This window comes from Lepisma saccharinum, chromosome 8 (assembly GCF_977018435.1).
Source record: "Lepisma saccharinum chromosome 8, izLepSacc3.1, whole genome shotgun sequence".
NCBI lineage: Eukaryota > Metazoa > Arthropoda > Insecta > Zygentoma > Lepismatidae > Lepisma > Lepisma saccharinum.
Window position 1 is genome coordinate 27,903,051 of NC_139236.1, and position 17,033 is coordinate 27,920,083.

Below are 17,033 nucleotides of genomic sequence, written 5' to 3' on the forward strand. Positions count from 1 at the left end.
CGATCTTACCTCTAATTCTTCTTCATGCTTTCTTCCTCTGTTTCTCTCTCGCTCTTATCTCTAATTCTTCTTCTTGCCTTCTTCCTCTGTTTCTCTCTCGATCTTATCTCTAATTCTTCTTCTTCTTGCCTTCTTCATCTGTTTCTCTCTCGCTCTTATATCTAATTCTTCTTTCCCCCCTTCCTCTGTTTCTCTCTCTCGAACTCCCGTCTCCCTTTTCCTTCTCTTCTCACGTTTCCTTCCTCATTCTCTCTATGTGAGTGAGTGAGTGAGAGAAAGAGAGTTGAAATGACATAAATAAGAAAGAGAAAGGCAAAGAAACCGATGCATATATCTGTCATAGGCGAGAAAAAGGTTGTAGGTCTAAATAGTTTATTTTAAAGGAGAAGGAAAAAAGATGAAATTAGGTTAGGTTAGACATGAGATACGGGGCACTGCAATGGACCAGAAAATGGATAAGACTCATTTTGGGCAAAACTAGATTTAAATCAAATTTCCACCAGGACAGACACACACACTGATGAGTGTCAGTTTCCAGAAAGCCCCGCACTACATTGGCTAACTGGCTGAACTCCACCCTGGCCCGAATTATCCTAAATGCGTCGGTTCCCGCACGGTGTCTGGTTAAGTAACAGACGCACAAAGACGATATATACATACATTTAATGTCTATAATACACATATACGAAGGACTATACAATAACTAAACAATATACACGAAGGACTGTCTGTTTGGCTGTAGAATGTCTCTACAGCGCACTTGTGACCGCGCGCGAGTGACACGGTTCTTCTCACGATGACTCTCTGATGACGACTGTTCTTTTCTCCTGGCAACGCCCAAGCTAAGAGCCTGGCTCACTTCTCGGGACGTTCCCGAATTTACCACCTCTCGGGACGTTCCCGAATTTACTTGTGGGTGTGTAAGTTCCCGAAATCAAGTATGCGGGAGGTTCCGCAGTTTATTACTCCCACACACTTCACATGAATAACTCACACATATACACAAAAATGGAAAACAAGATTAAAAACACTAATTATACATTGTTCACCGAACATACTCCCCCCCGTTGAAATACTAATTTCAACCACAATCAATAATTTCAATGTAGTACACTTATGTCTCCTTAGAATAGGGGAGAGGAGCAAGTTTCACAATTGGACGTCTGTATTGCCCATCAGCTGTTCGCACTGTCACTGATCGTACTAACTTGTCTGGTCCTGGATGAACTTTCACTACTCTTCCTAGCTTCCATTGCTGTGGAGGGGTAGCTTCTTTCAACAACACCAGATCTCCTATCTGTAGATTTTCCTTCTTCTCCATCCACTTGGGCCGCTGCTGGAGTCTGGACAAGTACTCTGTTGCCCACCGTTTCCAAAAATGTTGCGTCATTTTTTGGATCAAATGCCACTTAGACAAACAATTCGACGTGGATGTTGTAAAGTCTGCTTGAGGTACAGCCAGTAACGAATCACCGGTTAAGAAGTGTCCTGGCGTGAGTGCCGTTAGGTCATTTGGATCACTACTCAACTCCGTTAATGGCCTCGAGTTAAGACACGCCTCTATTTGTGTCAATAACGTGATGAATTGCTCATAAGTGAGTAATGTTGAGCCCATAACTCTTTTCAAGTGATATTTCACTGCCTTCACTGAAATTTCCCATACACCACCCCAATGAGCTGCTCCCGGTGGATTGAAATTCCATTGTATGCCTTGCGAGGCCGTAACATCTGACATCGATTGGACGTGCTCTTTTTGTCGCATGAATTGAAGTAGCTTTTTCAATTCTCTGTTTGCCCCTACGAAGTTCGTTCCGCAATCGCTGAAGATCTGGTTAGGTTTACCACGTCTGGCCACAAACCTACGTAATGCAGCAATGAATGTAGGCGTTGATGCATCATTTACCGCTTCCAAGTGAATTGCTTTGGTTGCAAGACACACGAAAAGAGCGACGTATCCTTTGGTGATTTTTGAAGACCTGAGTTGGCAACTCTTTATTGAAAATGGGCCGCAGTAATCTACACCTGTATTTGCAAATACTCGGCCTGGATTGACGCGAGGGGCTGGCAAACTACCCATGAGTTGAGTTGCTGTCAACTGTTTTTCCTTAAAACATTCTTTGCACTTAAACACAATTTTTCGAATTAAGTCCCTCCCTCGTATAATCCAAAAACGTTGCTGTAGGACAGCGAGAAGTAATTGTGGTCCCGCATGCAAATGTTTCAAATGTTCATGTTTCACGATGAGCTCTGTAAGTTTATGTTCACGAGGTAACAGAATGGGATGTTTCTTATCAATTGTCATTTGTGCATTGTGTAAACGTCCACCTACTCTCAGAATTCCCTCCTGGTCCAGGAAAGGAGTCAAATTGAGTAATGGGTTGTTTGAAGGCAAAGGATTCCCTTTTTTCAAATGCTTTATTTCTGTAGGGAATGCTGTACTTTGTGCTTGTTTCACTAACACCAGCAACGTGTGATTAAGTTCGCGTGCTGATAGGGGTCCAAACTGACGTTCATTAGCACTTCGCTTGGTGTTATGCATAAATCTGAAGCACCAAGCCGTTACTCGTTGGAGCTTTGATAAGTTTGAATACTTGTTTACTAATAACTCCTCCACCTCGACCGAAGACTGTAATACGAGAAGACCCTTTTTTCTCTCTCTCTCAACCTCAGCTGTTGCTGCTGCGTTGACCGTGCGTGTAGGATTGAAGGACTGATTACGTAACCACTGTGGACCGAAGAACCAAATATCACGTTCGAACAGGGTTGAGGGAGAAATTCCTCTTGTCGCCAAATCAGCTGGATTCTCTTCACTGCACACGTGGAACCAATTCTCTGAAGGGAGAACGTCGTGTATTTTAGCAACTCTGTTGGCAATAAATGTACGCCAATTAGAAGGAGAAGAGTTTATCCAACACAAAACTATTGTAGAGTCAGTAAATGCACGGATCTCTGTAATGTTCAAATGAAGAGCTTCCTTTATTGTCTGCAGCAAACGTATGAGTAACACTGCAGCACAGAGTTCGAGTCTCGGGAGAGTCACTTTCTTCAGAGGCGCGACTCTCGTTTTGCTTGCTACAAGATGCACTTCAATACTGCCGTCGCTGTATGTAGAACGTAAATAGGCAGTGGCCGCATAGGCCCGTTCGGAACTGTCACAAAAGCCTATCAGTTCGCACGTTAGCGGTTTTGAAGACACGATGCGCCTAGGCACCTTAACATCCTGCAACTTATGCAACTCCGCCCGAAAACTTCGCCATGCAATTTCTAGTTCTGGTGGAAGTACATCGTCCCAGTCAAGTTTAACTTGCCAAAGTGTTTGCATGAAGATCTTTGCTTTGACAGTTACTGGAGATATCCACCCTAGGGGGTCAAATATTTTCGCGATGTCTGATAACAAAATGCGCTTGGTCAACTGCTCACGAATTGCGGGTTGCGTCACTGATATCGCGAATTCGTCACTCGCTGGATGCCATTCGATCCCGAGTGCTTTTATGTGTTCATTTATGCTCACATCCAATGCAAAGTTCGTTTCTCGCAAATGTACCGGGATTTCATTCAGTACTCGTGTATTGTTCGAGCACCATTTCCGCAATTCGAAACCACCTCTTTGTAGAAGTTCACTTATTTGTTTTTGTAACGCGATAGCTTGCGTTACTGTATCACTGCCAGTCACTAGATTGTCTACAAAGAAGTCTCTCAATGTAATCGCCGCTGCTTCAGGAAAGTCTGCCTCTTCGTCGCGGGCCAGCTGTTGTAAACACCTGGTGGCTAAGAAAGGAGCACTAGCCGTACCAAACGTCAGTCTCTCTAATCTGAAGTCTCGTATCTCTTCTTTCGGTGACTTCCTCCACACAATGCGATGATATTCTGCATCATCTGGGTGTAATTTCACCTGTCGAAACATTTTGACAACGTCCGAAGTAAGGGCTATTTGATACGTACGAAAACGTAGCAACAAAGGCATTATGTCGTCTTGTATCTTAGGACCTACAAGCAACTTATCGTTGAGGGAAACTCCTGTCGTCGTCTTCGCACTGGCGTCGTACACGATCCGTAAAGCCGTTGTGGAACTGTCCATTTTGATGACACTATGGTGTGGGAGGTAGCAACTGCTTTCTTGGGACACAGGTAATTCTGAATTCGAAATGACGCTCATATGACCCAAGTCTATGTATTCCTGCATACACTCAGCATACTTTTGTTGACGTTGTGGATTCTTGACGAGTTGTCTCTCCATTTGTTTGAGACGCTGCACCGCTTTGTTCTCGGAAGGGCAATCTCACAACATAACGACCGTCGATGTCACGTGCGTGTGTTTTTCGAAAATGTTGTTCACAAAAGTTTTCTTCTTCGTTGTACAGTTTTACCGATGGCACAGTCTCTATTTCCCAGAAGCGCTGTAGGGTAGCGTCCAGATCACTACATGACGCATGATGTGATGACACTGCGCGTTTATTGCGCGGAACGTTAATTCTGCCCATAAGAATCCACCCAAGTGAAGTACTTATGGCCGTTGGTGTACCTACTGGACCTGCGACTTTCTCAGGTCTTAAAAGTAAGGGAACAATATCTGCACCAAATAAAATGTCTATTTTCCCTGGTTTGTTGAAGGACGGGTCGGCAAGATCAAGGTTATGTAGGTGAGTCCACTGTTGATCAAAAGTGAATTGCTGCTTGGGCAAATTATTTGTAATCTTCTTCACAACGATGGCTTTAGTGGTGTACGTTTCGTTGCCCGCTTTTGACCTAAACTGTAGGTCCACCATGGAACGAGAAGTACCGATACCAGTTGCCGAAATACCGGATATGGCAACACTGATGTGTTTCTTTCGAAGGCCTAATTGCTGACTACAGTCTTCCGTGACAAATGTACACTCGGAGCCCGTATCTAAGAGTGCACGAAAATGCCGAACGTTGTTGTGTCTATCCCTCACGCCCACGGTGGCTGTAGACAAGAGAACTTCCTGCAACGGAATGGCTTTCTTCTTGCTGGCGATGTGGGACGTTACTTGCTGCGTAGAACTGGGGTTTTCACGAGAGAAGTGAAGGGATGTGTGGTGCTTTCTAAAGCACACCATACACGTGCGCGAAGTACACTTTCCGACGTTACAATTCGATTGCAAACAGTTGTAGCACAGATTGTTGCTTTTCACAAAATAGTACCGTTCTTTCACCGACATTTGTTGATACTTCTGACAAGTATGCAACCTGTGGTGTCCGCGGCATTTAGGACACACAGTTTCAGCACCTGTGTGATACGAATTCACATTCTTCTTTACTTGACGATCAGTAGACCTGGGAGGGGGTTTGCTGGACATTGGGAGGCTGGAGGTCACCGTAGACGCTGCAAGAGCTCTGGCACGGACATCTAGGAACGTAGTCAGGTCCTCGAACTTGGGCACTTCTGCATTCTTCAGGGAAAGTTCCCACTGTTGCCTAGATTCTGCATCCAACTTGTCGGTGGTGTGAAAGACTAATATTGCATCCCAAGCCTCTACAGGGATGTCCAAAACCTTCAGCACACGCACACACTCAGAAGTGACGTCAATGAGCTTGCGTAACCCTGTAGCCGAGCGTGATGGCACACAATGTTGATTAACCAAGCGATTAATCGTGCTGTTCACAATCTCTCTCTTGTTTTCGTACCGCGAAACTAGCAGATTCCACGCCTCCTCGTAGTTTGCATCCGTTATTGCGATGGACTGGATTAATAATGACGGTTCACCCTTTAATGCAGAATTCAAGTACTGCAACTTCTGAGCGCCACTGAGGTGTTTGTTGTCATGAACCGATGCCACGAATAAGTCCCGAAATGACAACCATTGATGAATGTCACCACTGAATTCTGGTAATGTTAGTTTTGGTAAACGAACGTCACTTTTCGCATCACTGTTCACCGCGACCGCGACAACGGGAGAAACGGCTTCCTTCTGTTTTTGGTACAGGGAGCCCAACAAGAACTCTAATCTGTCTTGCACCGCACTCAGTTCATCGTAGTACTCGGAGAACAATGTTTCTTCGCACTGTTTAGCGAGATTCACAAGTAATGCACTACAATCTGCACTTAGTTGAAGGACCTTGTCTATGTAGACTTGAAGTGTCGCACTTTCCAGCGTTGGTGAAGCTGACTTGTTCTCAATCCGAGTAACTTCACGCTTGAGGACTGTCTTTGACGCCTGTAACTGCTCCATGTTGACTCGTCGTACAAGAGACGCTAAACGCATATGGCGGACCGAGGGTGTGGCACGTTGACTCTTCTTCTGGCTCGTTGATTTCCCGACGACAAACTACCGGAATACGGCACGAAAACTACAATTGCGACGCATCCGGCCCGGAGGACCATTTGATGAGTGTCAGTTTCCAGAAAGCCCCGCACTACATTGGCTAACTGGCTGAACTCCACCCTGGCCCGAATTATCCTAAATGCGTCGGTTCCCGCACGGTGTCTGGTTAAGTAACAGACGCACAAAGACGATATATACATACATTTAATGTCTATAATACACATATACGAAGGACTATACAATAACTAAACAATATACACGAAGGACTGTCTGTTTGGCTGTAGAATGTCTCTACAGCGCACTTGTGACCGCGCGCGAGTGACACGGTTCTTCTCACGATGACTCTCTGATGACGACTGTTCTTTTCTCCTGGCAACGCCCAAGCTAAGAGCCTGGCTCACTTCTCGGGACGTTCCCGAATTTACCACCTCTCGGGACGTTCCCGAATTTACTTGTGGGTGTGTAAGTTCCCGAAATCAAGTATGCGGGAGGTTCCGCAGTTTATTACTCCCACACACTTCACATGAATAACTCACACATATACACAAAAATGGAAAACAAGATTAAAAACACTAATTATACATTGTTCACCGAACACACACTATACAACGTAATATGGCTTTTTGAATTGAAAATAGCCTATTTAATAATAATATTGATCACGCATAGAATTGCTGTGCCATGTGCAATTTTCAATGTTATGTAGTAGTATTATTATAGTATGTGTGTGTGTGTGTGTAAACACATCACATTTTTATTTAGTCCACATCCGAACCCGGTGGAGGCACACAGTGGATGGAATCCAACTTTAAACTGTAGGTCCAGTCCCGATTAGCCTTCCTGTGCATAAAGCGGAATTAAAATTCAAAGTCAAGTCCATATTCCAACAAGTGCAATTTCTAAAACGATAAAACAGATTATGATAAACATTCAAAGTTTTCTGAAAAAAATAACACTAATAATTCGAAGTTTTTAAAAAAATTAAGTAATCGCATACAAAATGTGACGTACCAAATGAAGAAACCATTTCCCTCCCACCTGAACACCAGAAAATTCTCAGATGTGAATCTTCAGTTGTTATCGGAATTTGGCTTCTACTGGCAACACTGTGTATCCCCCTCCCCCACGTTCTAAGAGAGGTTGCAGAATCTCGCTGACGAACATACAGAGGAATCTGAAGTCAACCTTTCTATAAAATACGTGATCAAAACACGACGTTACCTGCACATGACACGCCAACACTGTAGCACAATCGCATTGTTCGTGTGCGGGGAAACAATGGTTCTATCTTAAGACCAAACATTTTTTTTCTGCTGCGAAGACTTTGAAACTCATACGTGTAAGTAACATTGCGCAAGTAGCCTCACCGGAACCTCAAAAGATTTGCATAATCTTTGACAGGCTGAGCTCGGACAATGGGGTCATGCCCACGATTCATTACATGATATGACTGAATTCGCACAATGCAATGAAACATAATTTTATCTTTACTCGTATATAACATCGTGATGTAGAGCCTTATGTACCTACCTACCCCTATTAAAATTCTTGCCGTTAATTTGTGTTTCGTCTGTAACTGAGTGAGTTGAGGGTTCCGGACAGGGTTCTTTAAAGTCCAGGAACTCATAAATTCTAATGGGTTCTGGATCCCACTTTAAATTGTAGGTCCAGTTCCGATTAGCCTTACTAAGCATAAAGTGGACTTACAACACCAAATCAATCAATCAATCTAATGGGTTCTATTGATTCCGATGCTGGACCGGAACCATTTTTCTCGCACATTTTAAATTCGGTCCAAGTTGCATATTGTTTCATCGAAAAAAAAGGTTCCCGGACCGAATTGAAATTGATCCGGAAAAAAGGTTCCTGGACAGTATTTAAATTAAGCCGGAAAAAAGGTTTCTGGACCGAATTGATTGATTGATTGATTTGGTGTTTTAAGTCCACTTTATGCACAGCAAGGCTAATCGGGACTGGACCTGCATTTTAAAGTGGGATCGAACTCTGGACCGAATTGAAATACTTTATAGATAAAAAAGGTTCTTTACGGTCCAGAACCCATTTACGCTTGCTGAATCTCTCTCCTGGACCGGAATTCAATTTATTTAAAATTTCTGGACCTTGAACAACCCCTGGTTCCGAATTCGAGTCCCGCCTTACTCCCACTGTGCGAATTAAGCTTTCAGCTTTTGAGGGGGCACTTAGTGATGCATTTGTGATTTCACTTTGAGAGAGAAGCTTTTTTGGGGGGTATGCAAATTTGTATAAACGTTACCAGTCAGTAACCTAAACTATCGCCTTGTACCTTAGAATAGTGATTCCAACCTAGGTTATTAAATCTATAATATGATCCATAGCGCAATTTAGAAACACTAATTATATTTACATTCTAAGACAACCCAAACTCATGCACAAAAATAGCTATCGAATTAGTGACACCGAAAAACTTGACAAAGTTTCTATTCCAAGTTCAAACTTAACGTCCGTCTAACCTACCTACAGGTTTCATGTGAACAATTTAATACATGCAAAATATGCGCACTATGACATCGGTGAGGTAGGTCAGTTGCAGAATGTTGTCCTCCTTTAATCCACAAGGCTGCATACATTACGGCAGGGAAATCTTTGATGACTGGGCCATTCATTACAGTTGTGTTTGTTACATGCGTGTACATGCTTTCAATTTCCTGTCTCCTCGACAGGGGGTATAAAAACACCTCTGGCAGGGATTAAAAATAAATTTCTTTAGCCGGGGATACATTTTTTTTGTGAGGGGGGAAATCCCCGACATCCCCCGTTAACGCACACTGCCTTGTGAGTGTCCCTTCGTCAATTTAATCTAAGTATCGTCAAAAAAATATATGGGTTTACCCAGTGGCGGCGAAGGGGGGCAGTTGCCCCCACTTTTTTGCCACTTTTGATTCTTATCTACCAAGCGAAAGTAGACTGTCCTTGCCCCCCCCCCCCCCGTTTTGGCACCTTGCCCCCCTCCTCAGTTTTGGAACCCAATCGGCGCCAAAATTTATAACAATTTTGCTCTAGTCAAGCCTTCGGTACGTCCTTGGCCCAGTAAAGCATGGCACTAAAAAAATAATAATGCAAAATCAAGTCTATTGTTGACAGACAGGCTCCACAATTCAACCTACAGTTTAACGTGGGATCTGAAGCTCTGAAATGTATTCCCACTGGTGTTATATGCCGCGAAAAAGCCAGGATTCGATAGATACCGGTTAATATCTAAAGTATGTGCTTTATCTCTGTTTCTTAGTGTGATCCATGCCTTCACATTTTCATCAGTTTTGCCAGGAAACTGACTATAAGTAGGGACGTGAAGCTTTCGTTTTAATGATAATGCCGAAAAGTCGAGGAAACCACAATCAAGTTTTTAAAATATATTTGGGTAGGTTAAGGAGACAAATTTTCGGAATTTCGGAATCCCGAAATAAAGCGAATTATGCCATTTTACAGAATAATACCGAATTTTGCACTTTAACGCGAAACACGCCGCGAAATATACCAATATAAACGGGAGATAATTCTTCTTCTGTTCATAGAGCTGGAGTGTTGTGTGTTCTGTCAATTCTAGTCAAAATTCATTGTCACTCTTGAATTACTGCAGTTTTGCGGTTTTAGTGTATATTCAAGGACGTATTTAGGGGTCCAGGGGGTCTGGACCCCCCCCCCCGAAAGATTTATCAAGTACTAAAATTAAATAATGAAAAATATATTATTTTAGCCTTTGTAGTATAATTTCCTCTGAACTTATTGGAAGACAAGTATTGAGACCATACGGCTTTGAAGGACAGGAATGACGTATTTAGGTGGGTCCAGGGGTGCGGACCCCCCCCCCCCAAAAAGACTCGCCAAGTACTAAAATTAAGTAATGAAAATATTAGCTTTTCTTGCATAATCGATGGTTATTAATTTCCTGCGAACTTTTTAGAAGGCAAGGATTATATTGGGATCATACGGCTTTGAATGGCATTACAAAGAAAATTTATGTACACTACTACTCAATATGCATAAAATATTAATCAGAAACTTACTTTTCTCCAACTGCATGTAACAACATTTTTGTTATTCGATAAATATTCAATTATTCATGTATTTGACATTAATTTCATTGCGAGAGCACTTGCTCTTATGTAAATTATTACGATCTTAACTACAGGTAAGCTACGTAATGCATAAGCGCTGTTATGTGTCTATTATTATACAGTCTTTTTACCTATTCGTGTAATGTAATATTGATTTATGTATTGTAATTAGTATTAATTTTATTTAATATAATTATTTTAATTTAAACATTATTATTATTATTATTCCTGAGACACTTGGTTCGTCCCCCCCGAAACATATTTCTAGATACGTGCCTGTGTAGGTATATTGTATATTTAGTGGCCGATGAGATGAAATAGTATTCCAAATTCAAGAAAATTGGTAATTTCTCACAAAAATAAATCTGTATATATTTACTTTGTCATTAAAACTAAACTTTGTTTCAATTTTCCAGAACTAAAGCAATGTGAAAATCTTAAGCATAGAAGAAACAGTAAAAATGCATGTAAAAATTACACCGGATTTTGCCGTAAACCGCGAAAAATAACACTGAATTTCAATAAAAAATAACATCGAAATATAAGGAAAAATAAAACGAAATCTTCACGTCCCTAACTATATAAATAAATAACACACGCACAACTTTATCGTCATGCAGGATTTAATATCATTCTCCTGAGATCATATGCAGTTTGGCTGTAGTCTTGATACAGGTCCGTAGCTACAATTGATCTCCAGGGGGCTCAAGGGTTATCAGGGGGGAAGGCTTGTAGACCAAATCCATTTTTCAAAAGATTAACAGCATTAAATGAAGGTAAATTATGTCTGTGTGTGTGTGTGAGGGGGAGCATTAACGTAATGTAAAATTTGTAAAAAACATACAAAACATCTCTTAAAGTGTTAATTGGCGGCTGCTGACATCATCCATTTCTACGTAGTGCATAGTACTTTTGATGATACAAATATTTACATCATACAATATAAAATGCACAATATTTATAGTGCCTACCATACATCCCACCGTCGACCGAAGCAATAAAACTCTCCTTCGTTCACATAAAAGTGGGAGCTGTTGACGTTTGGGGCATGTGTGGAAGGAATGTGGATGATGACGTCAAAGTCATATATTTCGGTCTAAAAGGGAGACCGCAACAGGGACAGTGAAGGTACAAATAAACAATCCCCCCCTATGAAATAACTTTCAAATGTCTAGAGAATCTTCTAAACACTTGCCGCTACTTCTGGCTCATAAACAAGATGAACGAATGAAATATCTGCTGTTCATTTTCTGTGAATTTATCCTTCACCATTTTGTGAGCAAAATAATATATGCTGTTTACATTTTCAATCTTAACTTCAAACAAATTATACAAAATAGTTTTACATAATGTCAAGGCGGCTGATGGCAGTGCCGGAGGGGCTCAGCTCCTCTGGCCACTGCCTGGCTACGGGTCTGTCTTGATATGATGTTTATTATGACTGTGTAAGACATGGCAATACGTAACGTGCTTGTGTATTAGTTTTCGAGGTCGAATTATTAATGCTCATCTTTCTTTCACTTCATAATCTTCGGCTAAGGTTAACTTGCGCACCTGTACACCCAACGGCAAAAGAAACAGTAGGCGAATTGGCCACCACCATTTTCATTCGGTCTGTATTACACAATGTGATGACAATGAATTGAAATAATGACGTCAATAAGCAGAGAACAATGCCTGCTTCGAACCAACATAGTTTCATTCCTTAAAACAACACAGGATGTAGAATAAAAAAGTAATGAATATAGTGGTGGACAATTTGCCTACCATTTTCTTTGCCGTTGACTGTACAACGAAGAGAAGTGCTTTCTTCAAATCGGGAACTAACTGAACAAATCATTACAGTAAGGTTAAAAGGAAGATGAGCACAAAAGAAGTGTATTACACAATAATAGGTTGTCAATGTTGATTTTTTTTGTGAATACAGCACAATTACAAATTGTCCAGGACTACGACTGAGTGTAACAAAATCATTGAATTGCGGTGGTGGACAATTTATGCACACTTCTCTTTGTACTTGACTGTACAGTGACATGCACAAGTATTCCTCGATAATGATTTTCTTTTGTATCCAACGTGTTCTTAAGAAATGGATTTTCGAGTATGCTGGTACAGTGGCATGCATAACTATAACCAACCATATTGTCCATCATCACGTTTATTCTTTTTGTCTTATCCAATGAACGTTTCAAGAATTTTTTAAAAAATGACAAACAAGGAAGGAGCTGACAAGCATCAACATAACTAAAACTTCATTAATTGAAAACATGTAGGATGCAAGTGAAAAATGAATGAAAATAGTCAAGGACAATTTGTCGAGTAATACTTGTGCATCCCACTGTACAGGGGTGGTCAGCAGCTTGTTTGGCGAATCTTTTCTTGCGTAAAACAAATAAAATAAACATTGTGATGGACAATTCGATTAGTAATACTTATGCACTTTATCAATCTGCCACACAAGTTCGTTTCCAGTGCGAGCGATTTTTGGTAGGACCCCCCTTTCCCCGTGTATGTCTGCAAGTAGCTCTGAGGCCCATCAAGTCTTTCATCGATGGATATAATATCTGAGAGTGACCTTGGGGTTGCAGGAAAAGTGGCCGGAGCGTGGCAAGATCGAGAATATCTGCAGCCCTACCTTCACGCTTCCTCCTACGTATCTTCATGATACGGTGCAGTGAACAGAGGGTCACTTTAGCTACCTACCACCTGTCCTTGGATGTATAGATTCTGACAGAACTTAATTGCAATGCTAACACGGAACTGAGGAGGAAACCACACGACACCTGAAATGTCAATAAAAGTATCTTTCTTGCATGCGCGACGGAAAAGTTCTCAGTAACACAACTGAATTGACTTCACAGTAAGTTAACAGTCCCATTATTAAAATTTTATGGCGTGCATGTAGACATATTTGCTGTTTTCCCACGTATGAAGCGTGTGTTTCATACGTACATGGCAAGGAACCCAACAGCTGTTTGCAAAGCATGTTTGGATATTGCACCGTAGGCGTGTCAACCAGTCACACGACGCATACGCACACACACACGTCGAAAAACAAAAACCTGCGACAGAAAGCGAAGGGGTCGGAATGTCGGCACTGCGACCGCCGAAACATGTCAAATTGAAAAACACAAAAGCACTGTTCGATCAAGATCAGCGGCCATGTTGATCACAGTTTAAAAGGACTCAAATAAGAATTTACCTGTGCTGGCGTTTCTGTTCCCTGTTCTTCGCGCCGACCCTCGATTTGATGAAAGCGAAGGACCTCTTCTCCCTGTTGCTCGCCATTCTTTGCCGACACCTCCACGCGGCAAATAATTGTTCACATAATCCAACACTTTTAACGACACCGCACAATCACCCCCGTTTTGCAAACCGAAAACCCGCAAAAACGCGGGTTTATTCTTGACACTAAAGCATATACACCCGACGAACACACAACCAATCCCCACTTCGGTGCTTGACCAACTGGAAATCACCTACACCAGTTTTTCAGACGGTGCCGAGGTTGCGACGTTGCCACGTCGTCGCAGCGAGAGAGGCAGGTAACCCAACAACAACGGTAAGAAAGGTATCGGAGCAGGTTTTTGCCTGCATCATTTCACTGCAACAGAGACAGTGTACGGCTCGTTGAACAGCCAAGGCACCGTTTAATGTTGTTAAATACGCCAGAACCATACAGTGGGCTGCTGTGGGTATTAAATTGCTTTCCATTTAGAAGGAAATTTAACGCTAGCAGCGAAAAGAAACTCTTGTCTTGTGGCCGTTTCGCCTTCGCTTCCAATGAAATGATATAAAACGAAACAATGCATTCATTGCACATGAAGAAAAATTGGAGGCACAAGTTCGTCTTTCGCTTTCTGCCTGCATAAATGACGTGTCTGGCATAGGCTGCGCACGGAGGCAAGAGGGGCAGTTGCCCCCTAACACTCTCACTTATATCTTATCACCGTTACTAAATATTATTATGCTCTTTACAAATTTTCAAGACGACGAATGTTCCAAGCAATTGATTGATTGATTTGCTTTATTTTACTTTGCTTTTTGTGCCACTTTTGGCTAGTTTGCGAAAATGGGGATGAGTGATGATATAATGAAATTGGTGAATGGACACTCATAAACGTCGATGCCCATGCCGGGATATCTGACGTCATAGCGTGAATGTTACAAGCAACTTCGGAGTGGAAGGAAGGTGTATTATTTCCTATGAACTATCCAACTTCGTTCTCTTGCAAATTTTTCGCCTTGTAATCAAGGGGTCCCGGGTTCGCTACCCAGTGGAGGCACATAGTGGTTCGGATCCCACTTTAAACTGTAGATTCAGTCCCGATTAGCCTTACTGTGAATAAAGTGGACTTAAAACACCATATCAATCAATCAATCTTGTAAATTTCTTGTTGTTAACAATCCCACTCTTTATTCGTTAGTTGTATTACCTCCATGCGTTTGCAAAATACATTACCCATACATTGCAAATCAGTGGCGGCGATTGGGTGACAAAAGTGGGGAGGTGGTAAGGACAGTTTACTTTTTTCTTTGTAGACATGGCTTAGAATTAAGATGCTATAGTGTAGGGTCAAAAAGTGGCAAAAAGTGTGGGGGCAACTGCCCCTTCAATCGCCGACACTGTTGGAATCTGCTGTACGAAACCATATTTACATGTAAACTAGTCTCTGAACCACAGAGAAGGAAAATAAATGAGGGGACAAACATTGGTGCCACGGAAGTTGGAATTCTTCTAATGCAGTGATTTTTGGCAGGTACTGGCAAAATCTATATACGCCCCTGTTGCCTGTTCCATACACATCAATACAATAAAAGAATCAGATGAAATGAGTTTCATCAGCCGATTTTGCCCCCCAACCCCCTAATCAGAGGGTATGCGCACGCCTATGGTGTCTGACGAGCGATCCAAACAAGAATTATATGCTCCGTCTAGTTCGCTGCACTTTTGCAGGCAGGGTCTGCCCTAGGTGGGTGAGGGGCCTGGAGCACATATGCGGCCCTAAAACCAAAATTTTTCAGAGGTCTGAAAAAATCTGAGGATTTTATTCCTTAATTTATATTTCGTATTATTATCCAAGAACAATAAACATAACGTGTAAAAAAAGCTAAAACCAAGAATTATGCTCCCCGATGGCGTAGTGGTAACGTCGTCGCCTTGTAATCAAGGGGTCCAGGGTTCGATACCCGGTGGAGGCATATGGCACAATGGTTCGGATCCCACTTTAAACTGTAGGCCCAGTCCCGATTAGCCTTCCTGTGCATATACTGGACTTAAAACAACAAATCAATCAAGAATTATGGAAGTACTGTACCTCTTTCCAAACAGTTTTGGGAGCACAATGTATTTCCGAACGCCCCCACACCCAATCACACTGCACCACTGTTCGCATACAAAAAGGTCTAAGGTGCATCCCTTGTGAGTAGGGTGGCACCACAAGAAGCGTGAGGGTGGGCTCTGGCCGATCGTGAAATAGTTTTAGCCGTCTAGAGAGAGAAAAATACAGGGAAAGATCTCTCTCTCTCTCTCTCTCTCTCTCTCTCTCTCTCTCTTTTCGCCCACCCCGAATAGGGCAGAGAAATTGTCAGAATCGTTTTTAAAAAAGCCAGAATCTTTCTCTCATACGCATACACACATGGGATGGCCAAACGGATCCGGATCCGAAAAATCCGGATCCAAAAGTTACGGATCTGGATCCGGATCCGAAAATTCCGGATCCGGATCCGGGTACGAAAGTTTCGGATCTGGATCCGGATCCGGAAGTTCCGGATCCGAGAGTTTCGTATCTCAATCCCATTATCATTTACCACACCTTAAAAGGTATTATGATCTTCGATTACAAAGAAATTTTTCATTAGTTATTCCTTCAATATTTTTTTTCAAGTGTTGTTCCTAAAATACTTTGCTACGCATCGGCTAACACACTCGTGCACAAAAATAATCTTACTTGTTTAACATAAAATATCAGAGGTGATTTTGTAAATGCCATTGAAACGAATATGTATTCATTCGAATGTGTTGGAAATGGAAACACACATTAATGTGAGACATTCCATTCCAGGATGAAACCTTTAACACATTTAACAAGATAGAAATGTTATACAAAAATTATACAATTGTTCTACAGTTACAGTTTTACAAATTAAAAAAAACAACATTATAATATATGCAGTGTTATATAATTACAAAGTGTAAGACAAACAAGGGAGGTTATCTAAGTGTCACCCTCCGATTTCCATGAAACTTGGCAGATGTATAGAGGGACCCAAAGGAAGAAATACGTGTTTTTTTTTTTTTTTGTTTCGGCTAAAAAACGGTTTTAGGGGGCAAAACCCCCTCAAATGTCAAGATGAGGACAAATTGAAGTGAGGATCTGACCCCTGTCCCCCCTCCGATTTCCATGAAATTTGGCAGGTGTATAGAGGGGCCCTATGCCCCCTGTTTCTTCCTATGCCATATTTACGTGGTTTCGGGGTCAGATCCCCGCGTCAAATTGTCTTCATCTTGACATTTGAGGGGGGGTTGCCCCTAAAACAGTTTTTTTTAGCCGAAACAAAAAAACACGTATTTCTTCCTTTGGGCCCTCTATACACCTGCCAAGTTTCATGGAGATCGGAGGGGGAGACTTAGACCTCCTTTGTAAGTATA

The 17,033-nt window shown here is 41.9% G+C and overlaps 1 protein-coding gene across 1 annotated transcript in view; it reads right to left on the reverse strand.

Moving 5' to 3' along the window:
- Shrm (shroom) overlaps window positions 1–13,866 on the reverse strand; it is a 510,449-nt gene extending 496,583 nt beyond the window's left edge. The window contains exon 1 of the mRNA XM_083126364.1: window positions 13,584–13,866. Within this exon, the coding sequence (XP_082982490.1) occupies window positions 13,584–13,669 (86 nt within the window). The 5' untranslated portion in view covers window positions 13,670–13,866. The remainder of the gene's footprint in view (window positions 1–13,583) is intronic.
- Window positions 13,867–17,033: the final 3,167 nt, after the last annotated feature.